The 27,837-nt window shown below is 45.5% G+C and overlaps 2 protein-coding genes and 1 long non-coding RNA gene across 5 annotated transcripts; 1 reads left to right on the top strand and 2 right to left on the bottom strand.

The window, feature by feature from the left end:
• Positions 1 to 1,193: 1,193 nt before the first annotated feature.
• Positions 1,194 to 19,641, bottom strand: LOC106743150. The gene is made up of 3 exons (XR_001374323.1): positions 19,459 to 19,641; positions 2,967 to 3,016; positions 1,194 to 1,207 (listed from the first exon to the last, which is right to left on the bottom strand). It is a non-coding gene; the product is annotated as an uncharacterized LOC106743150 (long non-coding RNA).
• Positions 19,642 to 22,273: 2,632 nt separating this feature from the next.
• Positions 22,274 to 23,940, bottom strand: LOC106743158. Of its 2 annotated transcripts, none has more exons than XM_014616732.1 (6): positions 23,684 to 23,939; positions 23,420 to 23,454; positions 23,187 to 23,298; positions 23,052 to 23,121; positions 22,800 to 22,928; positions 22,274 to 22,480 (listed from the first exon to the last, which is right to left on the bottom strand). In XM_014616732.1, the coding sequence occupies exons 1-6, from the start codon at positions 23,720 to 23,722 to the stop codon at positions 22,410 to 22,412; spliced, it is 456 nt and encodes a 151-aa protein (XP_014472218.1). In that variant the 5' UTR covers positions 23,723 to 23,939; the 3' UTR covers positions 22,274 to 22,409. The 2 variants fall into 2 exon arrangements, 1 of the variants encoding a protein (XP_014472218.1); XR_001374328.1 differs by having other exon boundaries at positions 22,391 to 22,480; positions 22,735 to 22,928; positions 23,684 to 23,940.
• A 71-nt stretch (positions 23,941 to 24,011) lies between these two features.
• LOC106743159 (methylcrotonoyl-CoA carboxylase beta chain, mitochondrial) lies at positions 24,012 to 27,194 on the top strand. Of its 2 annotated transcripts, XM_014616734.1 has the most exons (11): positions 24,241 to 24,286; positions 24,374 to 24,407; positions 24,501 to 24,600; positions 24,875 to 25,128; positions 25,200 to 25,471; positions 25,557 to 25,704; positions 25,783 to 26,198; positions 26,281 to 26,415; positions 26,493 to 26,629; positions 26,693 to 26,778; positions 26,848 to 27,194. In XM_014616734.1, exons 1-11 carry the CDS (start codon positions 24,256 to 24,258, stop codon positions 26,963 to 26,965), a joined length of 1,731 nt encoding a protein of 576 aa, XP_014472220.1. In that variant the 5' UTR covers positions 24,241 to 24,255; the 3' UTR covers positions 26,966 to 27,194. The 2 variants fall into 2 exon arrangements, with proteins under 2 accessions (XP_014472219.1, XP_014472220.1); XM_014616733.1 differs by lacking the exon at positions 24,374 to 24,407 and having other exon boundaries at positions 24,012 to 24,243.
• Positions 27,195 to 27,837: the final 643 nt, after the last annotated feature.

A 27,837-nucleotide genomic window follows, 5' to 3' on the forward strand; every position in this document is an offset into this window, starting at 1 on the left:
AAGAAAAATGTCGAATGGACGGAGCTAAAGCTCCTGGGGAAACATCGCGAGAAGACGCAGGCGCTTCACGCCAACCGTCCGCGTCGACATGGTAAAATCATCATCCTCAATAACGCCGCTCGTAAAGATTACGATCCCGAGCGTTTTCTGAGATCATTCGAGCGCCTCCTTCGTCCGCGTTGGGCGCCGATGAGGCGCCCGCAGAAACTCAACTTACGATTTAACCTAATTACACGAGTGACTCGCGCGTCTGGTGTAATATAGGTATATTTCTTTTCATCACTCACCCAATGCTGCGCCGGCACCACCTCCCCGTCCGTTCCGTCGAGGCTCTGCGGGGAAAAACAATCGGGAATGCCGTTAGAAAGAGCTGCATGCCGAATGCTGCGCGAAATTACGTTCACGTGATCGTCGTATGACACGCCGGTGATTCGATTGCAATCTCTAACGCGGCGGCTATCGATCGGGAGAGATTCGAGAGGTGCCTAATCATTGATCGAGTGAGTCACGCGTGTTTTCGACGCCTCGTCGGAAACACCGGTGCACGCACGCGACGCCGTGAAAAAGAGCGCGAGGATAATCGCGATAGAAAAACAAAAAAAAATGAAAATCGGACTTTGCATAAAGACGCTAATTCAGCGCGATTTTTCGGATGGTGATTAATGATGATTCGCGCGGCAAGTTGGTAACGATAAGGTAATGTGAAAGGTACTTACGTCCTTTTTCCTCTTCACGGTTGCGGCACCTGAAATCAAGTCACAACGTGTGCTTTTAACGGACAATTCACGCAGCTGAAAGACACGCGAGATATTTCCGGTATAATAAAGATTAATACAACACATATATGTACGATTTATAGCACATAAATTTTCGAATCTCTCGTTACGATTACAATGCGAGCTTCCTTCGAATGTACTTCCCCCTCGTTGTGATCCCGTTATATTTCTCTGAGATTTTTCGTCTCACCCTCACGAACCTCGATAGAGATAATACGATAACAAAGGACTCACCGGCAGTGGGATTAGGTAACCGGGCACCGTTGGTACCAGTGGGGGCGGCCGGGTTTACAACAGGGGTGGGGGTAACTCCGGTGACCGGTACAGCCCTGGTCCCGAACGGAAAATACGGTGAGTCCGGGGGATATGTAGCGCCCTCGACGCCTCCGCTACCACCGCCGCCGCCACCGCCCCCGNCCACCACCGTACGCCTGAAACAGAAATCGAAATCGTGTGCTTTTCCGTTCTGACTCTTCGTTTCTATGCGTGGTCTTGTGAAATAATCGCGACCGCGTTATCGCGCCGGCGAATTATCGAAACACCGATAAACGGTAATGACAATACATGGGTGATGTCGTTTGTTCATCGGATATCCGAGCGACGATAGCGGCGCGGTTGTCGATAATAAAAGCGTCGCGAAATCGTGTAACGTTAGAAACATTAATCTTTTTTTAAAAGAGGGTTTTTGTCCCGATTGAACTTCGACTAGAGACTCGCGCTGCACCGATTACAGATAACTGTCGCAAATTGTTGGGAAAAGAAGAGGAGGAGGGTGACTCACGTGGGCGGGGATGCGAAACGGAGGAAACGCGACAGCGATAACTCGCGCAGGCGGCTCAATAAATCGTCCATCGAAATCGATATTCCTTATCGGATACGGTTTAACGACTACCGCCGATTAGATACTGTTCTCCCTTTTTTCTGACGCTTTCGTAAAAAAAATCTAAGCCGTATTTACCTCGTTACAATGCCATTCGCCACGTAGATGACGTTCATAGGCATAGCGATCGATTCGAATTCGCGAATCACGACGGGAGATAAGTGCGACGGAACGGAAAAAGCAGCGGATCGTTAATTTACGTTGAATGAATGAATGTGTGTGCAAGGTCGCCTCTCTCACGTTTTGCGCGTGACCTTCCGTATGCAAAAAAAAAAGCGCGTTAACATACACGCGCTTGATTTTGCGAGAGAGAAAAAGAGAAAGAGAGAGAGATACAAGTTCGGACTCGATGAATTTTTTCGAAAATTTCGGAATGTGTATTACAATACAATAATCCGGAGAATAGTGACAAGACGCTCTTTTTAAATATCTCAACGAGAGCAACAGCAAGACGGGTCTCGTGCACTTTTCTCGTAGATTGCACGCGCGTCTCTTGATACACGTATATAGATCGTCACAGATGAGAAAGAGCGTAAGTGATATTAAAGTTGGAAGTTGACGACGCTCAACCAGCAAGTCGGGGGAGATACTGCGAGGGAAAGACGAATGCGGGGAAAAGAGGTACTTTTCTCCGGAAATACTAGTGCCGCGATAATTGCAATTAATTATTATCGCTACCGCGCGTACATCGCAGATGTTAATCGTCAGCTAGTTAATAATTACAAACGTCGGTATGGAGTGAATTGAATTGGAGTTAATTCCACGAATGGCAAAAACAAAGGATAGATTTGTATTGTTGAGATTATAGTGAGCTTTCTCTCTCTCTCTCTCTATGTGCCACATCGCGCATCAACGCGAAACACAAGTCATATCCAGATTTCCAAGAATATTTTTCATCGTGAAATGAGAAATGAGAACCGCTATCCGAAAATATCACCCGAGGTAAAGTTTTGGGATTACATCGGGGGTTGCGGAAAAAGAGAGTGGAAGAGAGAGAGAGAGAGAGAGAGAGAGAGAGAGAGAAAGTGGAGTCGGGCGACGGAGCGAGTAACTTTTTCTCAGATAAATTCGCTTCTACGACTGCAATAATTATTACGCTCCTATTTCTTACATAATCCCGCCTCGTTTAGAGGTTCAAGCCGGCCACACAAAGGAAGGGATCTCGAATATTCCAACTTCTCTCGCACGTCGCGCCAGTGGCATCGGAGAATAGGGAAGGAACAAAGCGCGGCCGATACGCGGCGTAAAATAAATCGGCGCAAAGTTGTATGCGAAGTCGGTACGAAGGTCAATATGAAAAGATCACTCACCATCCCGTTGTCTATTGTGGAACCGTATGGCGTCTGAAAGCCTGGTTTTTCTGAAACAAGATAAAGCAAAAATCTGTAAGGAGCGACGCTGAATGCGAGTAGTGCTCTTCGTATCAAGAAGCGGAACGAATTCGCGAATGAAATGCCGTCGGAAACGCACCGCGCGGTTAGTTCTTCGCATTCGAGTAGCGCGGTATGTACAAAGTTCGTGCGAAGGTATTTATTAATTACATATATTACTCGGACAGGCGTATACAACATGACACGTGTGCACAGAGTTCTGATATAAATTTAACATCCTGCATCTTGCCGGCGCGTGTAATCCTTCGACCAATAAAAGCAAAGACGTCCCCCCACGATACTAAAAGGAAAACAAAAGGAGAGCATCTGAAAAAATATCCGCAGTATCGGTGGGGGATAGAAAAAAAGGAGAGAGAGAGAGAGAGAGAGAGAGAGAGACAGAAAATATTCCACATCCAACCCGCAATATTCTTGGCGCGTGAGTCGCCGGGGAGAAAAAGGGGGAGCGAGCGAAAGGAAGTTCCCCTCTCTCGAGGAGTCGATGCAAAATTAATGCCGGGCATAAATTCGCGATGCGTCTTTATAAATCAAAACCGCGATCGCGCTAAGAATCCGCGCGCGGAGATATATACGCGTTTTCCCACGTTGCGGCTGGTACGCACGCGGAATAAACAACGAGATAAACATTACGAGGTTGCCGCAGTACGGGGCTTCATCCGTTATTAATGCCCACCCCGTACGTACACGTAGGAGCCACTCGCGGCCGCGCGAAGGAACCTATGCGCGCCGCCGCCGTCGCGTCTTGCGGACGGAGAATTTATGAGGATCGGCTGGATTTACGTTTCGAAAAGCGCCCAGAAAGAATTGTAGGGCGACGCGCCGCAGTATCGAGATTAATTTTCATTCGACGAGAGATACGCAACGGCGTATACACGCTCTTCCATATTATCGATGCGCCCCTTCCCCACCCCTCTTTCTCCTCCGTCCCTATTATATTTCATCCTTATATCCAAATTACACGCTCTTTCTTTCTTTCTATCTTTCTCTCTCTCTCTCCCTTTCTCCCTCTAAGATATTCATCGCTCGTCTCGATGAACTCGGTAGCTCGCGCCAATACAACCACTCTGTAGAGATACAGCGAAACGTTCCACGGTGATCGGGATTTAATGGGAAACCATGTCGTTGATTAACACATTGAATGCCGAGACGGTCTTCTTGATTTATGTATAAGATGCGAAATTGCACCCAAACAAATTAAATATACGGTCAAAAGAACCGACGGAGCAGATCAAGAGATACATGTACCACGAATTGCATATATTTATCATACGCGGAGGAAATACTGTAGTAAAAATTACCACAAAATTTTGCAATGTTAGGCCATACCGGAATTATAACTAAAATTATAACATATGTTGTAATCTTTAGTGATATACCTCATCGCACACATCACTTAAGATTACAATACACTTAATAATTTCAGTCACAATATATATATCTGGTTATTCAAGCTTTAATTAAACTTCGAGGTAATGGAAATCAGCGCGGCAGTCAACGTGTTAATAAAACACTAGATAGAAATTTTAATCGAAAGTACGCGTGAAAAAGGAGTTACGAGAGGACGACCCCATTTTTCTCTTCGCATTCTTCAAATTCACCCGCAACCGCGAGACGTCGTCCACCCTCGCGGGAGATTCCGAAATAACGTTGTATCCTGAAATCCACCGGACAGATAGCGGAGCAGCGAAATACGCGTGCTCGCGCACATTTCCACACACACACACACACATATAGACATGCACACGCATCGGGGGTATACGTATTATACATTATGGAGGGTATAGTCGCGCGTGGACGATAGGGCGAGTGTCCTCGGACGGGCACGATCGCCCGAGATAACTATGAATCCTAACAGTTTCGGCTTGCTCGTGACATGTTTGCCGAAGCGTGCGGCACCGACTCCGCAATATCATGCATCAAAGGACAAGCTAAACCATGGTCCATCGTGTCATCCTCAGAGCCGGTGCAAGCCCGCTCGACCGTTATGACGTAGTGCTGAGCGCCGGGCCTCCATGTCACGACTAGTTCGTCTTCCACGTTGCCTCTGCCGCCGTCATCCGTTCGGTAATTGTTCGATGAAGAATTAGCGGGAATGCTGGCTGCGAGGTCTGGCCGGCCGGCCGCGTTTAGACGCCGAGGGCCCGCCGATCGCGATTCGCGCGCGACCCACCGTCAGCGGCTAGTTCGCTGCTGTGTCCCCGACATTTGTCGCACGTGTCTCGAAAGATTTATATTACGATTTTTGGGGGAATTTATTCATTAAAATAGCCACATCGTAAAATTAATGTTTTTTCGAAGATAAAAGTTAAATTCAACGAACACGCGTTTACCAACTCGAAATTTTAACTTCTATATTAAGTCTTTAAATGAAGAAAACGGAAATAATTTCCCATTTGTAGCACCAATAAGTGCTTCTTTAATGATACAAAGGAAATTTAGTCCTCCGCAGTCTAAATTTTAGTTCTACACTGAGTCTTTGAATGGAGAAAATGGCGATAAATTCCCAATTTGCAGCATCAAAACAGCACAATAAGAGACCTTAATATAGAACTAAATTAGACTTAAAGCAGAATTAAAATTTCAACTCGGATGCTGGCGCAATTATCCAATTTTGTGCGAATGCGACGTCCACGAGGGTGACGTTGATTTCTCCGCTGAATCTTCACGAAGAAGTGATCCTTCACCTGAGAGTGCGGTTTATGTTTTTCTCGGGCGGGCGAATTAGCCGCAAGTGCGGTCCGGAAAAACGAGATCGCAGATTAGCGCGATTACTTACGCGAGCAGAGAAAAAGAGACGGCCTGGCGAAGAGCGGGAAGAAGAAGGCCGCACGGCGCGTTCCGCCGACGAGGAATTCGTTACGCATTATACACGGGCGATATCCGGCGCGATAACATCTACGCGGAGATTCCGGCCGACATTAATTCGGCATTACACCTCGCGAATCGCGCGACGCGACACGACCTCGAAAACCGCCGATACGATGGGCGATTTTCGAACGAGCGACACGCGACCGCGACGCGGCGGTCGTGTCTCGACCCGCCGAAAATCCGCCAAGTACTGATCGCGCGTATTACAATATGGAAGACTGCCGCGGGAACTAGTGTTTTGTCAATTGTTAGTCCGCAGTCAGTCTAAACCGCGTCATCGTCGGCACATGTGACTACATTTAGCCGCAGGTATACTTGTGTAATCTTTCACACCTGCCGCGATGAAATCTCTAATGAAATTATCGAGTTCCCTCGCGACCTCTCTCTCTCCCCCTCTCTTTCCCCTCTACGCGGGAAGGATACGAGTGGTGAATTAATGGCCGTCGAGAAGTCGAGATTCCGCCGATAGCTTACGGCGAACGAATTCGATAAAGTTGTGAGAATTCTCGCGGCGGAAGAACGCCCTTGACCGAATCCGAGTCTTAATCGCAAACTATACGACGTCACTGAGTCATCGTCCAACGGCTGAGAGCATCGCGCGGAAGAGCAATTCGCCGATCGAATAAAAAGCGAAACGTGAAAAGTGGAGTATCCGTGGCGTGGTATATGGGGAAGGGAGGAGGTCGACGTCGGGGTCAAAACTGCCGGACACTTTCAGCGTTGACGATCTCATAAAAAAAGAGGCATTCGCGCGTCCCGGGGCAAAAGTGCGCGTAAAAAACGCGGGAAACGCGAGGCCGACAAATAGACACGCGAGTGCGAACGGTCGCGACATCGACGTAGCACGCGGACTGTTCTGCATTTCGCGCGGCCGCAAAAAATATGACCCCGGAGATTTCACGGTTTCATGTCGGGCCGCGCGATGGCCGGGTGGACGAAGAGGGTCGAAGAGACGGAGGAGGATTTTCAGCGTTACGCGTTGCGTTCGTCACGCCAAGGGTTTACCGCCGCGGGTTAACGACTATAATTGCGGGAAAGAACAAGCCGAATCGTTAACGAGCAGACGAGAGCGGCCAACCGTGAACGGAAACGCGATCCGCAAGGGCGAAGCTGATCGTCTGCGAATTTTGAAAATTCGTGAACGACGACAGTGTGCACAAAAGAACACGGTTATACCGTGGTCGTATTAAGGACGCTCGATCGAGCATGTTTAATGCGCGCCCGGGTTGGATGACCGCGCGCTCCGCGTCTAGACCTTAACTCTTCACCTCGCCGGGAAGCTCGTTCCCATTGAAAAATAATCCACGGTCCTCCGGTATTCGCTCAGCTGGTACTCCCACCGGGGAGACCGCTTCAAAGGAATTTCCTAATTTCATGCATAGCTCAGTGAATCATACCTAATTGTATCGAGCGGTCTCAATTCCGTCCTTACCTGAACGCTCCAGATGCTCAACCAGACAATTTTTTTCATAAATCGCAACGATATCGTCACGAGTAACGGCTGCCGATATCTTTGGAATAAATATTGCACTGGAACACCGGATTTACCAACCCTTCGACCGCAGTCTGGGTCAGATAGACACGGTGAGTTATTAGAAGAGCTGTAGCGAAGAGAAGTGCACGAGTGATTTATGAATTCTGCCCACTTCCAGAAAATCGTTAGAGAATCGCTTTCATTCCTTTCATAGTTTTCCAGATATGTAATTTAGAAAATCACACAGGGTCAATATGACCCTGTATGCGATGCGAACGACTTATCAGAAATGTACGGTTGAAGGGTTAATTCGCGAATGAAGGACGAGCGATCGGAAAACAAGAGAAAGAAACTGAAGTACGTGGGACGTAACAAGAGAGTCGAGGGGGAGAGGGGGAAACTTCACTCGCGAGCAAGACGAACGGCGCACATGTGAATCGCGGCAAGCCGGTTTTCATGTTCGGCCGAAAAATAATTCCGTCGCTTATCTCGCGCGTCGATCGAATCTCTATCGTCTCCTCTCTCACGGTGTCCATCAGATCACCTGCCGAGAGCGCGGGCTCGCACGCAGGCGGACAAGCCAAGCAGGCAGCAAGCAGGCAGGTTACCACGCGCGGCGCGCCGTAGCGCCAAGAAAAATCTCGCGTATCGGGCGTATCACGACAAAGGCGGAGCTCGTAAAGCGGTAAAGGAAATAATTGAACACCTGCGCGCCGAGGCGGGCTTAATTCAATTAGCCCGCCCGACAAATGCCCGACACTTTCTTTGTGCGCCCGATGTAAATTTTACAAACGGCTTTACGGCCCTCTGGCGTAAATCTGGATACGACGACCGACGCGCACCATGGCTACGGAACTTCGTGCGCGCGCGCGGATATCTCGAGATAAAGTGTCATTAAGTGTCTTAATTCCGCAACATCGCGTGCGACCAAGGGATAACTGAACTTTCTAACCGCGCTCGGCTTAATCGCGCCAACTTACGCAGATTCTCCTACGATTCGAGTCTACCGACGCTGGACTTTTTAGAGAGTGCGAGAAACGTACGTTTTGGGGTCTATAGTTTACAGAATCTCGCGTCCAATTAAAAGAGAATCGAAACGCAGAAAATGTAAGAAATGCTCTCCTTATAAGATTCTCTTTTTTATATTTTATTCCGACATTTTATATATAATTCTGCGAAATTGTTACTTGTATTTATTTAGAAGCTCTTCCATTTTCCACTGATTAAATAAATTAATGTTTTCTTTTCGCACGAATATATTCTATTATATATACCGCATTCCGTTGAACTCGTCACCGAAGCCTACGGTCAAATTCGCGTGTGCATCGCGCCAGTGCACAGTGCCACGCGACCCGAAAGGGTGGCCGAGGCTTTCGCAGGTAAAAACGAGAAGGAGGGCGGCGAAAAGAGGAGCTGCGATCATCGAAGTATACAGAAACGGCAGTAGCGGGGGACCCGCCACCCTCGGGGCCTACGACCCCGAGAGAAGAGTGGCAGGGTATGGGGTAACGGGTAGGAAGAATATGGGGTTCTCTACCGGGGGAGTAAAGAATAGAATCAGACGGGAAAGAAAAAAAAAAGTAGGAAAGGGCTCAGGTAGCCATTGGTGCTCAACCGTGCCTGCCTGGCCGCGCGATTCCTTATTATCTCGCTTGTTCCGCGAATCCATTCTTTTCACGAAGTATTACAAAGAGACTCATACATATATGTATATTTTACGTAACACTGTCTTTCTCATTTATACTAATACGGCGACAAGCACAAGTCGAAGACACAAGTTAAGTGCGACATGAAGGTGCAGCAGAACGTGCGTATTGATATCTGCCGAAACTAATTAATCCGTTGAATTTTTAACAGAGTCTCATCGATGCGACAAAAATGAGAGCGATATCGGGAAGCCTAAAAACCGAGAAGATTTCCACGATTTCAGGCATGTGCAGTCGGTGATAGCCTTGAGAGCCGAAAGATCCAAATCGCGGGTCCACAGTAAGATCGACGAAGCGGGGATAATCGAGATCCGAGGAGAAGCGTGCGCGCTCCACTTTCGGACATTATATCCCGGCCCCGTACCTACGTTAGTGATCTTTGTAAGACCCGAAAACCGCAGCGGAGCGCGGCTCGGGTCCCACGAGGCTCAGCGCGGAAGCGAGAGGAAGCGAGCTGGCTCTTCCAGTAGGCAGAAATTTCGTGAAGGCTAACTCCTGGCTACGCTCCAGTTTCTCCCACCAGCGCGAATCGTAGGGCACGGTGTCGCGTGTGCCGTCGGCACTCCGTGGGTGTACAAAAGGATACGCGACGACTGGCCCCAAAGAGAGAAAGATAGCAAGACTTTTCCCGGCAAGGTTGACCTGGGAGACCTCTTTCACTCGGGCCACACCTTTCTATTTAGAGTATGCGGTCTAACGAGATCATCTGCTGCTTCTGTATGTATTTACTCCATATTTCAGTCGGCTTGACGGTTGCAAGAATATAACATATGCTCTTAAAATATCTAACAAGATTAACCAGAAGACATTTTCCATGAAATGTGGCCAGACGAGCGGATTCCAACCAACTTCGCCAACCTTCCTATCGGTCGTATTCTTTCAATTTCTTGGAGTGAACTTCACTCCGAGTGAAAACTAACTTCAAGAAATTTAGAGAGTACTACTACCTAACTGCACAGATCGCGATGTAAAGTACGAAGAAGCATGGAGCAAAGTCAAAAGTTTGCTCGACACCGAGCATTTGAGCGTCACGGTTGCGAGCGGACGGACGAAAGAGCAGAAAGAAAGTGGTAGTGTGACAAAGCCGACGAACGTGCGGCAGCGAAAGAAAGAGAAAGAGAGAAAACGAAAGGAGAGAGGCAAAGAGGGAGAGATCGTCCGTTGCGCCGTTCGGGAGTAAACGGAACAGCGAAGGTGTATTTTGTGGAGGAGAAGGCTGCCTGCCACGCGACCATGGGGCCCCATGGTGGGGATGTCGGCGTGCCAAGGGGCCCGCGGGACTAAGGCGACCGTGGGCCGCCGAGGGGGAGGAGAGGGTGAACGTATGTGAGGGTCGAGGGAGGGCGAGGAGGCGGTAAAGGAAGAGGTGGCGAGGTGAAGGGGGAAATGCAGCAGCAGCAGCTGTCGCTGCCAGTGCCCCCCTTCGTGTTACCCTAGAAGGGGCCCACTGGAGGACATTGGCGCAGACCACGGGGGCCCCAGTGCATCTCAACCTGTCGCTCACGAAATCGCGCGTCGATACTGTTTCACGTTCTCGCAAAGCTTGGCGCGACTCGATCCTCAAGACGGTACTTTGATTGGCGTCGAAAGAAAACATTTTTTAAGCGAAGCAATAAATCGGAATTTGTAAGATATGTTCACACAGTCGCTCGAAAGAGAGAAATAGAATAGTCGCTTTGATGCGGGTTGTTTTTGCTCTGAGCTAACTTCAAGGATAGATTTCAGAGTGACGGTGGGAGAAGCCGCTAGAATTCGTCGGGCACAAAATCTATCGAGGTATCGACGCACGACCGTCACACGGTCAATAAGTTTCGATACGCGCGATTACGACGTCAGTTACGATCCCGTTTTGCGTCGAACACTTGAATTTAATTCAAGTATTCGAGAATGTGGGTTAAACGCGAGTTGCATCATGCTCGTTGGTAAGCGTTGCACGTGGCGACGTTTACTTCTCGCGTACCCAGAGGTAGGTGCACACGGCTCCTTAACATTCTCGAACGTCGCATAATTCTGGACCGAGCAGGAAAAGAGATCGGAAAAGAGATCGTCGCTCGTGGCGATTCGCGGCGAGTAAAAGTACGCCGTCGCGCGCGTCGATTCCGCCGGGATCGGTGAAAACGGGGGAGGAGTGCGCGCAAAATTGCGTATATAAAAAAGATGAGCGAAAAAGAAAGAGAGAGAGAGGGGAGGGGAGAAAATCCAAAGTGGCCAGAGTGCGTGCGCGCGCGTGCCGCCGTCGGCACGTGGCATACACGTGTTCCGGTTTCTCTTGGTCTCGCTCACACTCACCGGCGACGCTCTCTCTACGCGACGCTCTTGACACGCGTGTTCATTCACACGGCCTCACGTCGAACGACGGCACGGCAGGACAACGAGGACGAAGGTCCGAAGGCAGGAGGAGCGAATCTTGGTAGTCGCCCTCCGGGGTGTACATTCAACAGGTGATCCCGCGGCACTTCCGACGCCATTTTTGCTTCCGCGATGCCGCGACGCACGAAGAGCCCGATAAAACTCGGGATACTCGAACTGTAGCGCGAAATTCCCTCTGTTTGCATCGCGGGACAAAGTTCGATGGTACGGAGAAAGAAAATTCTGAAAGGATTTGGTAATAATTACCAAACATTTAGTTAAATAATTTCAATCAAATAATTTGATTGCAGTAACTAAATCATTTAGTTACATGTACCGTATAATTTAACTAAATACTTAGTAATCGTTACCAAATCTTTCTTCCAGTGTACGGCGGCGCGGTAACTGCTCATTCACGATAAACTAACTCAACTCTGAGAGTTGTCGTTGTCGTTTAATCGTCGTTTCTCGTCCTCCGCTAATTTTCGGCGACGAAAATTTCTCGACAGAATAGCGGTGGAGAGGACTCGATGAAATCAGAATGAAAATTAACATCGGTAAGCGACATATAGGATGATCTTACGACATAAAAGAAAAAGAAAGAAAGAGTACGTGTGTCCGAGCCACGTTCCGTCAAGAGCATTCCTCTCTCGGACGGGGACGCCTTGCAACCGTTTACCCAATTAGAAACGACATTCCTCCGGATTTCGTGATTCGCGCGCGGGCCATTGAACGTCAGAAGGTGACGTCGCGCTCGAGGACAGTGGCACCTGCCAAAAAATCGGAGCCCCTTTTTCGAAGCCGGGCGCCAGGAGTGAGCCGAGTGCACATTTGTTCGAGCCCCGGTCGCGTGGACGCGCGCGTCGCGCACGCATACACGGCCGCGTACAACGTGCGTGCATGTACGCGCCAGCGCTGCATGTGGGCCAGACTTAACGAAATCTGGCCAGATGTCTATTTCGAACGTGGCGCAGGTCGGTGCCGTCGTCGTCGCCACCGCCGAAAACGCACGGGTGCGTACGCGTTTCGCGCATACGTGCGTGCATGCATACTCGCACACGCGGACAGATTCTCTCTCTTTCTCCCTCGGATTGCACGTGCCTGTCGGTGCTTTACAGGTGGCATCGCACCACCTCCTTCGGATTTTTGTCGTCATCCGAGGTACATGTGGTATACGACGCGCCTCCGAGCAGCGATGTATGAAAGGGAGAGATAATACGTATGAAGAATGCATGGGAAGAAAGGGTCTGTTGCGAATTTTACGTTAACGTAAACGAATATGGATCGACGCTAACGCTTCTACCAAAATTCCAATTGTCGTGTGACTTTGTTACCGACTGATGGAATCGATTGATATTCAAGGTTCTTTGTCTTTAAATCGCGTACAATTGTGTAAAAGTTCGTGCGAAAGTTAACTATGCAAGATTGAAATAGAACTGCGCGAATGGTGAAACACGCGTCGGGTAACCGTATGATTAGAATTGTCGTATTCGCTTTATCTACATAAAACGACTGCATAAGGTGCGATCGATGTTAAAGAGATCGACATCGGACGCCGAAGGATTAAACGCTACGAAATATATTACGTTACGACGTCTCACCGTATACGACGGTAAAACGGACAGTTGAGAACCGCCGTGCCTACGCCAATGAAGCAAGGGGATACCAGGATATGGTGCTCCTTGTAGGGTGGTGCTTTCAGTCAGGCTGGTAAGAGACACGACTCTCTAGGAGGACGATAGGTATTTGTCCTCGCGGAGGACGCTGTTCGATACGACGCGCGAAGATTTCCAAAAACGACGGAACTCTTATTTTTGCCCGCTGCCGATCTCGAGATACAATTTATCTTTTTCTCTCCCTCTCTCTCTCTCTTCTTCTCGGGACATGCGTGAGTAAAAACGTCACAATCGTCGGAATGTGTTCGACGAGAAATTAAAGAGTTCATACGTGAGGCTTTAAGTATCGGACGTACACGAAATTATAAGGTGTTCACGTACGTGATCGGGAACGATGTATGAGAAGAGCCATACGCGGATCATCCGGTGTCTTTTTTATCGTGGCAAGCTCGTTTCTGTAACCCAGTTCTCGCCGCGGCTAATGGACTTTTGCTCTTCTCCGCGGAGCATCGCAAATTTGCGGAGAGAAAACCGGAGGAGAGGGTGGGCGGGTGNAGCTTTGAGGAGCGAACGGACTACGACTGCGAGAGAGAGAGAAAAAGAATGGCGGAAAGATACGGGGAGACAGAGAGAGAGGAGTAACGAAAGCGGGAGAGTCACAGGGCGAAAGGGAGAGAGAGAGTGAGAGAGAGAGAGAGAGTGATAAAGAGAAAGAGAGGATCCGGGAGCGAGAGTTTCACGCAGTGGTAAATTCATATCGACCATAACAGGAGCGAGGCGAATGGCGTATACGCGGTTCGGTAACGAGAGACTTGCATTAGTCAGGAATTCTCGAGTGGCGCGCGCCCGTGTTTTCCGCAAAAAGCCTTAAAATGTCTTCCATTTTCCGTCGTTTGTTCCCCGCCGCCCGTTGTTCTTGGCCACCTAAAGTAATGACGTCGAGAGATCGACTGCATACGCGCCACGGGGATGGAGAGGTGAGAATCTCCTAACACCCGCCCCGTACTTAAAAAGAAAACGTCCCGACGCGTTAAAGAAACTGCACGGACTCGTCATTAAGGTCGAGTAATGCGAGTACTTGCGCCCCCGAACTTTGGGAATTCGCCATCGCGATCCGAAAAACGTGCGGGTTTTACAAGGTAACGAGAATTCTCCGCGACGTCCGCGCTGAAACGATCTCGTAACTAGGTGTATTACTAACGCGATTATATATTTTTACCGTGATAAAGTCGATATTAATAATACGACGAGAAAATGCCGCCGCCGCATCGGGATTCGCATGACCTATCGACACCACTGCGTGCGTACGTTCGTACATTCGTGAGGGAAACAGAGAGAAAGAGATATACAGAGCGCGAGAGAAGGGGGGAGGGGGGGGGCGATGAAGAAAACGCGAGGAAGAGAGAGAACGAGGGAACGAGAGAGAGTTGAAGTCGATACAACGAACGAAGAGAGAATGATTCTGATTGGGAGAATGCGCGGTTGGGAGGATGCTCGTCGGCGGGGAAAGGGATCGAGTTTAGGGCGACGGACGAACGGAGGGTCGAGGGCGGGAGGGATAGAAGCAGATGCTCATCGAGTCCCCCGCTGTAAATGTAGATTATGCTCGCCCTTAATTTGTGTGCGTGCATACGTGAGAGCGCACTCTGGACTTGGCCTTTCCTAAGGAGAGGATTGAAAAGCGTCCAAGGAAACCGCGCGCCTGATAAAATTCGCCGGAATATATTTATAACCGCGATATTGCTATCTCCACCGCGGAGAATCATCTTTCGTGTGTGTGCATCTTGTGTAAACGCGCACGCAATGTTGCACCCGCTCACCGCTGTATTAATAAACGAAACGACGGACCTCGCTGCGGAATATATCGCGCGGGCTCGCGGAGAAATTAAGTCGACTTAATCGGGGATAATAGTGCGGTCCGCTCTCTTTATCGCACTGATTTCTCTCGTTTGCTCACTCGCGAATCAAGGCAACTGATTATTACAAATTCCGTAAATTTCTTGTTTCTATATAAAGTAAACGTTTCTCGGACGAGAGAACGCGTTGAACACTCGGAACTAAAATGATGTACACGATTCGCGTTTCATATGTGAGAAAACAGATACTCCCTCGGTTTCTTACGAGAACGCAGCTCCTAATCCTTTTTTATTAAAATCCGCGTCAGACGCGAACAAAAAGAAACTAGGATTCCAGCGAGCTTCGATAATCTTGGGATCGCGTGGCATCGGGATGGTGCATTTTCCCGACACCGGCGGAAGATGACGCACACCCTCCCTCCATATTTTAAGTATGTGGGTTTTCGACATGAGCCATTATAAGTTCGAGGACGTGCGCGCGAGACGCGTGCACGGTAGACGGAGAAAGAAAAGACCGAGGAGGAGGAAGAGGAGGAGGTGATGGTGGTGGTGGTGGTATATACGGGAGTGAGAAAAAACGGAGAGAGAGACGGAGCGAGAGGCAGGTGCATCACGGTGACACTCCCTCGATAATTCTTCGGAGAGAGAGAGAGAGAGAGAGAGAGAAGAGAGGAAGACGGAGGTAGCAGCGTTCGCTGGAGAAAGAAAAAGAGAGGAGGACCTAAGTCACGAGTGTTGTGTCTGGAGCTCGTTTATGGTCGTTCGCTTAAACTCTCGCTGCGAGGAAGGCGAGTTTCGAAAATGGCGTTGTGGGGTTCGGCGGACCCCGGCCGGAATGTTTCTTCTTCACCCGAGCGAGCCAATGTACTGCGACGATACGCAAGATATCTCGCGATCGCGAGCGGAGTTTCGAAAACGGCGGGTTCGACGGACCTCGCGCGTGGAATATCACGTTCGGGAGGAGCGACCTTATTCGCGCGGGAAATAGCGCGCGAATCTGATAAGAAAGTAGCATGCTCCTGCGCGCGACGTACGTAATAATACATTCCCTCGTATATGCTTGCGATGAAAATTATTCCGCCGACTAGGAAGAGAGCCGAAGCTCGGAAGCGCATCCGAAGCGAATCGAACGACGAGACTCGCAGGCCGATGCGTTCTCACCATCACACGTGAATCACACAGTGTGTGTTTGTTAAACTATATTTTATCGCGCTCGCTACTTCCTGAAACAAACTCCGCGTCCAGGTAGATTTACTCGTGAGTCACCGTGCGATAATTTTAGATCCGATCGGCCGCTACATTCGACCCGTGTTTTCGCCGCATTACGCGTAATTTCAATCAGATTATTTTCACGCGGCCGCGAATGTTTACCCTCGCCGATGGATTCTCCAGGATGCATCACTCGCCAACGGTGAGATGCAACGCGGGATAATTTTCGAAGCCGCCCGTCGCCGTTTGACGCCGCCGGATTATGAAAACGCGAACGGACCAGAAAACGTTTGTCGTCCCGACCGCTTTTTTATTCCGTTTATATCGGCTCGTCATCACGACGCGTTGTGCAAAAAGTTTTTTTCTTTTTTCCGACCGCTTCCGAGCAATCGCGCGAAATAATACGAGTAAGCCCACCGAGGCTCGCCCACCGTGACGAGCCTTTTCGGATGAGAAAGGATTAAAAGCGGACACCGGAAGTATTTTCGGTAAGTAGGGTGGATGCTATTCTCGGATACCCTTGCACTTGAACCGACGCACCCTCGACTCTAGGACACCCGGAGTCCCAGCGCAAGGGATGTTATATTAGGCGTTTTGATTTCGCGTATAGTATAGGAACAGTATCGTCATTAACAATATAAACGATAAATGACAATTTGGCAAATAATAATTTGTCGTTTATGTCATATTTTTTTTTCATTATCACATTTGACACGTTTGTATAACTAATGTGATTTCTGCAAGTGTAAAATATAAAATATGATTTGGTATTTAGTATAGAATATTATTAACACATAACTTGAGATGATGATTAATAGTATAAGATTGGATTCTATCGCGATCTATATTTTTGTCCGTTCGTACGCCAAGCTCTCCGTTCTCTACGCTTGCGATCGAACGGCGAACTGTTTGGAAAATAGCGAATAGAGTAACCGGTGAATTGGAGGCTCGCGACCGTCGTAATACGGCTCGTTAAGTATGGCACGCAAAGTAATACGAGCCTTAATAAACGACTCGCGGCGCAATACGGCCCCCGCGAGACTCTTCAACGCGAAACTACAATCGTTGAGATTAACGGGCCGAAACGAACCGATGACCGGTCAACTGTCTCATAGTTATCAAATTATGGAGAAACGAGACTCGGCGAATCTGAGTCGCGGTATAAACGTTCAAACGAACGTTTCAAACGAATCACCTCGATTTCACCGCGGCAGTTCCTCGATGGCGAGGCACGAATGCACTCGAACGTTTCGCGATTCACAGCAGTTATTAGCGCAACAGAGCGATGTTGGATATTTTGCTTCCAGTTTAGAAATATTAAGAATTGCTTCTAGTTTGGAAACTTCCGAATGTTACCTGATATAAGAAACACGTATTAATAATCTCGAGATACTCGAGATAAAAGATACGGCTAATCGTGTACAAACAGCTGGCCGATTTCGAACGCTCCGAAAGATCAAATCAAAAGGATCGCCAGACATCGCAATGAAAACTTGACTCTACAAGACATTGGTCCCCCTTGCTGACTTATTCGTCGCTCTAGGAAGTTTTATGAGCGACGCAATGCCGCAATATAAATTATATTTAACCGAATAGCCGCGGCCTACACAACTCCCGCAGCGTTTCAAAGGGATGTGGGAACGCTTCGGACGGAGCATCTAAAAGGCCGTTTTTGCGGTCTCCGAGCTGCTCGACTGCGCCGAACTTAGCCTACGAGAGAGGGCTACAGCACCGTCGTCTTACAAACAGCGTCTCAAACCAAACAAACGTTTGAGACTCAGTTACCAACTATACTGCGGACTGCCGCGCAAATACACCTCTCGCGCGCTCTCCTCTGAATCGTAATTTCGAATCGCTTTGTACACCGGGACACGGTAATTAGTACGGAAATTATCTCGCGGATCTTTCGTGACAAACCGCGGCTCTCCGAGAAGTGTGTCACAGTGCCACGATAATTCCACATTGTCCAAATAGATGCGAACGTATGTGGAAAAATAAAAAATAAATCGGCAGATCACGGACCGGTTCGTCTCTAACACATTTAAGGCCCTCTAAATTGAATTCTAATCGATTGGAAGGTACGGGAGCGGCGGTGCGACGCGAAGGAACCGGACATTCGAAAGCTAGCGGGACTTCGACTCGAATTTGACACGTGCCGCGACGATCGAAAATCCACGCAGAATGAGAACCTCTTTCGAGGTAACGCACGACTCCGCGGCACGCAACGGCGCATCGCTCCGTGGCTGCTCCTCTGGCAGGTGTATGAAGCGAGAAATAAAAGAAAAACGGCGCCCGCGGAGGCTGACTGCTGAGAGGGAGAGGGAATACGCGCGCGCGAGAGAGAGAGAGAGAGCAGGCTCGAGAAAGAGGAAAGATTCGATTTATGGACTCTTGCATTACATCCGAGCGATTAACCACTAACGATTTCGTACCGTCGCCGCCACGGCGTCCTGGCACGTGGTACAGACATACGCGAGAGAACAGAGAATCAAGTCGATCATCGCTCTCTCTACCGCCGATCTATCGACGAAAGCGACGTCGCGACAGCTCCCCGTTCGTCTTTCTCCCTAGGAAGCCTCCCCATCGGCGCTCACCCTCGCATACGTACGAGCACGCATACACGCACACGTCACTCACTCCATACACATCCATGCGCACACACACATACGCACAACGTCGCTCTATCGTCCACACTGTTGCACATGACAGCGGCGGACGTCTCTGTAACGTGTCTAGGTTATGTCATTCGTGCTCCGGCGCGGTGCACGCAGGAGGCCAGCGAGCTCCTGCCGACGGGGAGAAGATCTTGAACGTAAACATGAGCGTGAATGACAACAACCGTCGTCGTTATCGCAATGAATGTCGGTGTCGACAATAACAATGACAACGACGAGGATAACGAGAAGACCACGGGGAGCACGAGGCCGAGCCGTTGCTCTCGCGTTAATCGTCGACGGGGCAGCACTGTCCAGGGCACTGACAAGCGAACCAAAACACAGAGAGCGGGCGCAGGGTAGTCGAGGCGGCCGACGGAGAGGATCGTCGAACGCGCGACTCCTCGGCGCGTTCGCGATCGACCGAGCGGGACCGAGAGGCGGAGAACGCCAACGGCAACCTCGGCGACGTCGAACACTCCGTCAACACGCGTGCACGGCTTTTAAATACGCACACCGCTCCGGATAATACACTAGACACACCAGAGGGATAAGGCAGAGAGTAGGACAGAGACAGAGATGTCCGTCGCTTTATTTTCCACAGGGGGCCACGCACGGCGCACGGTCGCGATATGCCCGTATGCGCGAGAGACACGGCACTTGGACGACGCACACTCACCAGGCTGCTTGTTGGCGATCTTATTGAAGCAGTTCTGAAAGACCTCGTAGAGATGCATCGGCTCATCGTCGCTGGCCGCCATGTTTTCGCACGAGACGTGAAAACGAGTGGACGTCCGTGGTCGAGGCGAATGGGCACGGTTTCGCGGTGCGGCCGCGCGCGGAGCCACCCTCCTCCCGCTACGGTCACCCACACTACTGAAGTGTACCGCTTCATGGACGCGGCTCTTATATCACGCAAGTGGCTCCACCGTGCGTTCGCACCCGAGCGCCGCCGCGAACGCGCGCGATCTTCGATTCGACCGAACGCTTCGACGCGACCTTCCCTATCGTGGACGTGACAAACTCCGAGCGCGCGACTTTTCTCTCTCTCTCTCTCTCTCTGTTCATTTGGATATTCTCGCTTCGAATACATCGTTTCTACGCGTATCGCGTGCCATCGTTACGAATTATGTTTGATCACCCTTTATGATTACTTTTACGGTTAGATGTCAAATATAATACGAGAGGTTAACCGTGGATTTATTTAGCTGACGTATATATCTTATTCCCAGAAAATTAAGATTCGTTTTCTTTTTAATACGAGGCGTCCATTATCGACATCTCATAGATAGAAAACTTCGATATTTATCTGAAGAATGTAACAATAAAATTGCTGTTCTTTTGTTATATCGATTACTCACCGGCTTTTCTCTCGACAAATTGGACATATAAGATGTGGCGACTTGAACTGCAAACTGTCATGACTCGTGTGGTGTATTATTCGAGACTCTTCATGGGACTGTTCGAAATATTCACTTTCACGACGATGTATTGTACGACGTACCAGATGCACGACATTCATTTTCAATATTCTCGACGATCTCACGCGCAAGATTCCTCCGGCGGTGGTCCACAACGCAAAATGTCGTCGTTTGTACTACGAATTGCCGACATAACGTGACGTCACGATCGCGGGATACTCGTTCGGCACTCTTGATAAACAATTCCGCGAAATGTCCACTCTTCGTATCGATTTAACGACGATTCATTACCGACAAAACACATGATCTTTACTCTCGGCACTGCCGATAATTCGCACGCGATAAATTTCTTCGCCGTTTGAACTACGAATGTGCCGCCATAACGCGACAATCGGGCGACATCTCACTCAGAAGTACCGACAGACCGACTCGCGCTAATATTCACTTTAGACAGCCATCTAACGAAACTTCGTCACGGCGAACGCGCGGGATTCATCTTCGGCACTCCCGACAAGGATAATTCGCGAACGAGGCTCACCTTCGTCTGAACTCGCGAGATACACGAAGTGTCTTTTCGAACACGAACTACCGCGCTGCGATCCGCTACGTGAGTGAACTCGCAACGATTGAGTTTCTCGAAATATCTTGATACGCGAAATGCTTCACGCAATAGGTGACCGTTACACGAGTGTTTTCGCGTTTGCCTAACCATGTTTCACTATGATAAACACGCCAGACTTACTTTCAGCATTTCAAACGATAACATCCGCATGTGGTATTTCAATTGAATCTAATGTGTAAAACACAGCGATGTGATTTTCGGGCTATTGTGATAAACGCACTGCACGATGTCTGATGCGATATCCCCACAATAACCCGTTCCGAAATATATACATTTTCGGTGGCTATCTCATGATATTCTTGTACGACAAATACGTGACACTTACTTTAGACACTCCTTTGACATTCTATGACGACACGGATATAAGATTCATCTCAGGTAAGCCGAAATCATGTGAGGTACGAGACGATTTAACAAACGTTACGCGACACGACCCGTTTCATCCAATCGACTGAACTTATAGCAATACTCGAAGTATCTACTCCAAGTACAGAAAGTGTAGCAGTGTAATACAGTGCAGTTTGAAAAAAACAGTTAATAATTTATATACTCAAACTGACGCAATCTGAAGTACAGAAAATGTTTGAAATAGCTTTAATATACGAAATATCATCGTAAACGATGTCAATAAGGAGTAATTGATGATTGTGTACCACAATTGTTACACCTATTACTCCCATAATTGTTATTAAAATCCACCAATCACAAGCGTCATGTTTGAATGCAGTTTGAAAGCAGTTGGGTTCATTTTGCAACAGTCGAAGATGATCGCGGCCGTGTGATGGTGATATTATTTTATCACGTTGAAAATAAATTTTGTGCGCAAACGAGTGTCGGGAGTGTCGAATCGAGGCGATAGTTTTAATGCATCTATCGATCTGCATAAGTACGATTGAACTTAATGCTTTTCGTGCTACCATCGTCGCAAATTGTCAAATCGGAGGGTAGTTTTGATTTCGTTTTGAGATTCAGACAGCACGGCCATAATGATTCTCGGTACGATCGTGAAAGACAACTTTTCTGGATACTTCTATAGTAACGTACGTATATATTTTTGTCACAATAAAATATTTTATTTACAAGTCGAAAATATAGAAATATTTTCGTATAGAATATAAATTCTGAATATTTTATAAATGTTAGGTACATATACGACGAGCTACGTAGAAACTTATTCGAAATTCGAATCGTAATGCTCCATTAGTCGACTAATGACTAAATAGACAATTGAAGCAATACGATTTGAACATTGTTGTCAGTTGGTTAAAGTAGCTTATGCCCTTGTAATATTTACATATATATGCATGTATATTAATATATATTAATATATATATGTATATGCCCCTCTTTCAATAACATATAAAAATGTATATAAAATATATCGCAAGATTCAACCAAAATACAGATATTTATCATTAATAAATACAAATATAATCTCTTATTTTATCGTCATGTAACATTATAATATTTATGTTTATATAATTAATAAATAATCTTATGAAATGCTATTTAAAATATATTACAAACATGTATATTGAATAAAGATGCATATTCAGAATTGTTATTTCAAGCAAACTTCATTTAACTTTAAACTCCATCGAAATCAGCATTCTGTGGGATCGGATGAGATATCTCTTCATAGTCTTGTCGGCCCAAACCTATACAAGTGGTTCAAATAAATTAATATACATTCCAATTGCATTTGCATAAGTAGTTGTGATACTAATGAAACTGATACACAAAATGCTGGACTTTCATGCTACACAAATTCAGGCCAAAGCATTGATCTTAAGAAAAGATTGGGTACACAACTTGATACACAGAAACCTAGATAACTAACATAAGGTTGTTTAGTTATAAAATATATACAATAATTTGCATTAAAGCACAAAACTACTGCATACACACATACTTAATAAATCAGATCTTGAAGAAGCACTGACGCACTACAAAGTGTATATCCAGTGAATTACTGACCCATGGAAGGACTTGGTGCAAATACTGTGGCTAAAGTGCCATTTCTTGCTTGGCCTATTCGTAGCAGATATATACTCGTAACAGGACGGGCAACCAAATTTATTATCATAAAAACTGTACTAACTGTATCTGCAATTGTTACAGTTTAGTACAATTAGACAGATGTGACAGATTAATCAATTATTTGTTATATTCTATTTTACTCTTTTTTTCCTTGTATGAGAAAAACTGTATGAGAAAATGTATACTTACCGAACAAATAATAGTTGACTGATAAAATGATCACATCAAGAAGTATAGAGAGCACATTTATGAAAAGAGCCTATAAAAGATATTACAATAGAAGTTCCAAATAATTTCATTGCTTTCATATATTGAATAACTTACAAATTGAAGTGGTTCATCTGATTCTGTATTATGAATAGCCCATAAAATACAAACAAAGAATAGGAAGTTGTAGAATATTACAGATTGCGGACACCATCTTCCTTGCGTACTCCTGTAAAATATTTTTCTTTTTATGGTTTTTATCATAAGAATTATAATAGTAAATGATTATAACTCTAATATTTAAAAGATATAAATTTAAAATTTATTTTATAACAATCAGTTGTTCTCACCATGTTACGAGCACCAGATGTATTGTGAATATGATCTAGAAAAGTTCAATAATGAAAGATACAATATATTACCTTTGTTATACAGTTCAACAACTTAATTAAAAATTTACACTTATAGATCCAAAGAGGGAAAAAAATTAATTACAAGTTTGTAAGGTATTAATCTACTTATTCAGTAAAGAAATATTTTGAAGACAAAGACTAGATGTGATGTGATGCTTACGACAGAATGACATTATTAAAAGATAAACTTAATTTACATACCTTCAAAGGAAAATGAGATAAATTGGTTAAATTAGGCATTTTAATTGTGTGACAGTACCTACAGTACCAATAATGGTAAAGCAATGGTCGATTAATTAGAATGTGATTACAAAATATCTCTGGCTGACAGAACCCTATCTAATCTTTCTCCGCCTACGACTTTAATTCGACAACAACATGAAATGCATATATTGCGTATATCAGCTGTGTAACAGCGCCTTTTACAGTTGCTGCCATCTGATTCTCTCCTACCAAACTGTCATAAAATTAGAAACTAACCTTACGACCGTCCAATCAAAGTATATTTATCTCTATAGGTGCGTTCAAGGAGCGCACTATTAGCGCTGATCAGTGCTAACGAGTCATTCTATCCTTGTCGTATAAATTACGCGTTAGCGCTGATTGCGTGCTCCTCGAACGTAATCTATTGGTCTGTTCGTTATAGTCTGCACTGTTGAACTAGTGCAATAAATTGAAATGAGTGACAAGTATATATTTTCTCATTTTAACTTATTGCATCAGTTCAGCAATGCAACTATAAAGAACAGACCATATATTGTGTATGTACATATATGTTTAACGAATCTTGTTTATTAAAGTCTGGTGTGTGAATTTCGCTTTAATGAAAAGCGTATAATGAATACACTTTTATACTTACTACGTTTTTATATTTAACTTCATGCACAGCAGCCTTTAGTGTGCGCTGGCACAAATTTACAAAAAAGTACGTGTTCATTGTTGTCCGCGCGACTGTCGGCCTTTCTTTCATTGTATATTTTGTTACGAAATTAAAATTCCAAACAATGTTACACACAAGTCGTTACGCACTGAGACATTTTCGGCCCTTTGTAAGATTTTATTATGAAGAAGCTTCCGTCATTGGTAATACACCGGATACCAGCTCAACAGTTTATCAGGTGAGGACTTAGCAGATGTTAATGTTTAATGTTTTAATTTACCATTCTTGAATGATTTTACATATGTTACCATTTTCTCAAAGAATGAAAAGTAAGAAAATTTTAAGGATTTTAAGGAAATTATGTAAAAAACTAAGTCAGTATTTGATAATGTTATAAATATATTAGTTGATGTAAATTATATGTTACATATGTTTCTTATAATATATATTTGAGAACATAAATATAATTTTATATGTTTGCTATAAGCATGTAAATATCTTTGGAATTATAGGAGAATTATGCACAAATGAAAACTGTTGTGGATCAATTGAAAACTACTGTAGAAAAAATAGTTGAAGGTGGAAACCAGAAAGCTAAGGAGAGACATATAAGCAAAGGAAAACTTTTACCCCGTGAACGAGTGAATACTTTATTAGATAGGAATTCACCTTTCCTAGAATTTTCACAATTGGCTGGATATGCGATGTATGGTAAAGAAGAAGTACCAGCTGGTGGAATTATTACTGGCATTGGCAGAATAGAAGGGTAATTTGCATTAAAATATATATCATGACTCCTTGCATTGTATTTTCATTATCAAAGATTTTACCTTTCAGTACTGAATGTGTGATAATAGCAAATGATGCCACAGTGAAAGGTGGTTCTTACTATCCTATAACAGTTAAGAAACAGTTACGAGCACAAGAAATTGCTGAAGAAAATAGATTACCTTGTATATATCTCGTTGATAGTGGAGGTGCAAATTTACCTAGACAAGCTGAGGTGTTCCCTGATAAAATGCACTTTGGTAGGAGTTTTTATAATCAAGCAAATATGAGTGCCAAGGGAATAACACAGATTTCAGTGGTTATGGGAAGTTGTACAGCAGGTTCGTTGTAATTTTATTTTTATTGACCATTCTTATTTACCTATACTTCATGTACATATTTGCATAATTTGTTAGCATGTCATAGGTGGTGCATATATTCCTGCCATGTCAGATGAAAGTATTATCGTTGGCAATCAAGGTACAATATTTCTGGCTGGTCCACCATTGGTAAAAGCTTCAACCGGAGAGGAGGTTTCGGCGGAGAACTTGGGAGGTGCTGCGCTTCATTGTCGGTAGTTATTTTAAATATAATATTGATACATAATAAGTATGTCATACATCAGTACTCAGTCATATATTTCAAATTTCAGGGTATCCGGTGTCACTGATCATTACGCGATAGACGACACGCATGCCTTGCACTTAGCGCGTCGAATCGTGCAAAATTTAAACATACAGCGACCTATGGACGTGAAAATCAATAAAAAAATAGAGTTACCCCTGCATGCTATTGACGAAATATACGGTATCGTTGGAACAAATCTTAAACGTCCCTTCGACGTGAGGGAAATTATCGCGAGGATCGTGGATGGATCGAAATTCAACGAATTTAAAGCGCAATATGGCGAGACCTTGGTCACTGGATTTGCCAGGATTTACGGCTATCCCGTGGGCATAGTCGCAAACAACGGTGTCTTATTTTCCAAAAGCGCTCTGAAAGGAACTCACTTCATACAACTTTGCGCACAAAGGAAAATCCCTCTAATCTTTTTACAAAATATCACAGGTATGATTACGAAGTCACTTGAGCGTTTTTCTCTCGTAATCTCCGTAATGCAGTGTGCAATCGTAAAGATTTATCTACGCAGGATTTATGGTGGGTAGAGACGCCGAATCGGGAGGTATCGCGAAAAACGGCGCGAAAATGGTAACAGCGGTATCTTGTGCTAAAGTACCGAAAATCACAGTGATAATAGGTGGTTCTTACGGAGCTGGAAACTACGGTATTTCATTTTACTATCTTGATATTTTATTGTCGAGGAGGTTTAGTTAGATGTGATACATTATTTTATTATCATAGGAATGTGTGGCCGATCTTATTCTCCGCGATTCCTTTATTCCTGGCCGAACGCTCGAATATCGGTGATGGGAGGTGAACAGGCAGCTAGTGTATTGGCACAAATAGCGAAGGACCAAAAGTTGAGGGAAGGCAAAAAGGTACGGTTCGTTTTCTAATTTTATCAATATGCAGAAATCGACGCACGCGTTTTGATTTTACAGTGGACTCAGGAGGAGGAGGACAACATCAAGAATCCGATTATTAAACAATTTGAGGAGGAAGGCAATCCGTACTACTCTAGTGCTAGGTAGATCCATCGTGCGGAAAAAGTTTGTTCTTGTATGAATATTATTCTAACATCTCTCTTTTTTTATAGGCTTTGGGATGATGGTGTGATTGATCCCGTCGACACTCGAGTAGTCCTCGGTATGAGTTTGTCTGCAAGTCTGAACGCACCTATACCTGACACTAAATTCGGAATTTTCCGAATGTAATACGATTACAAAAACGTTCGTCTCGTTTTATATACGAACGCAAACTCAAACGCGCCTTTTTGCTATTAGATTTTGTATGTTTTTTGTATCGAAGTTAAAGATCGAATCTTATTTTAGGATAAAGATATTTTGTAGATACTACTCTTTACTATATACACATTCCAAATATATATTTTATTATATATTGCATGTCATATTAAATAATAAACTATCATTATAAAGCATCTGTAATCTCATAATTCCTCCTAATTAGATTTCCTTACCGTACAGAAGACCGTTACATTTTTGACAATGCAGCGATATCGCGTTACATCTTGGCAGATATGACATAATTCTTTTAAAATTATGCTATCAGACGGCCACGTGTGTCACGAACGCAGTTGTAAAAAAAGAAAGCGCTTCGCGGTCTTTGCTGTCATTTTATTTAACATTAAAAGTACCGACAATTAACGTGTGCCTTTCTATCGGAATAATTTAATTAAGATTTTTGAAAAAATATGTAATGCAAAAGAAAAAATATTCGTTTACAACCAAAATTACGGGAAATCTCAGAGAATGCAGCATTAGAAATTGGAGTAACTTTTATATGAAAAATTACAAACCGGTCATTTTGACCGCTTTGGTAATTTCAGTGTTAATTACTTTATTTGACATAATCATTATAGATTGAGATTACGGATACTCAATAATTACTTAGGAATATATGTTATTGCTTACTATATTATTGCTAAGATAGTTAATCTGTTTTTCTTCTCTCGAATCTGGAACTCGTTCCGATTTTGTCCAAGATTCACATAATACGGCTATAATGATCTCTCGGTACAATCATAAAGGACAATTTTTTTGGATATTTCTATATTAAGACAAATATA

Source organism: Dinoponera quadriceps, unplaced genomic scaffold, assembly GCF_001313825.1.
Source record: "Dinoponera quadriceps isolate SergipeBrazil2010 unplaced genomic scaffold, ASM131382v1 scaffold942, whole genome shotgun sequence".
Lineage (NCBI taxonomy): Eukaryota > Metazoa > Arthropoda > Insecta > Hymenoptera > Formicidae > Dinoponera > Dinoponera quadriceps.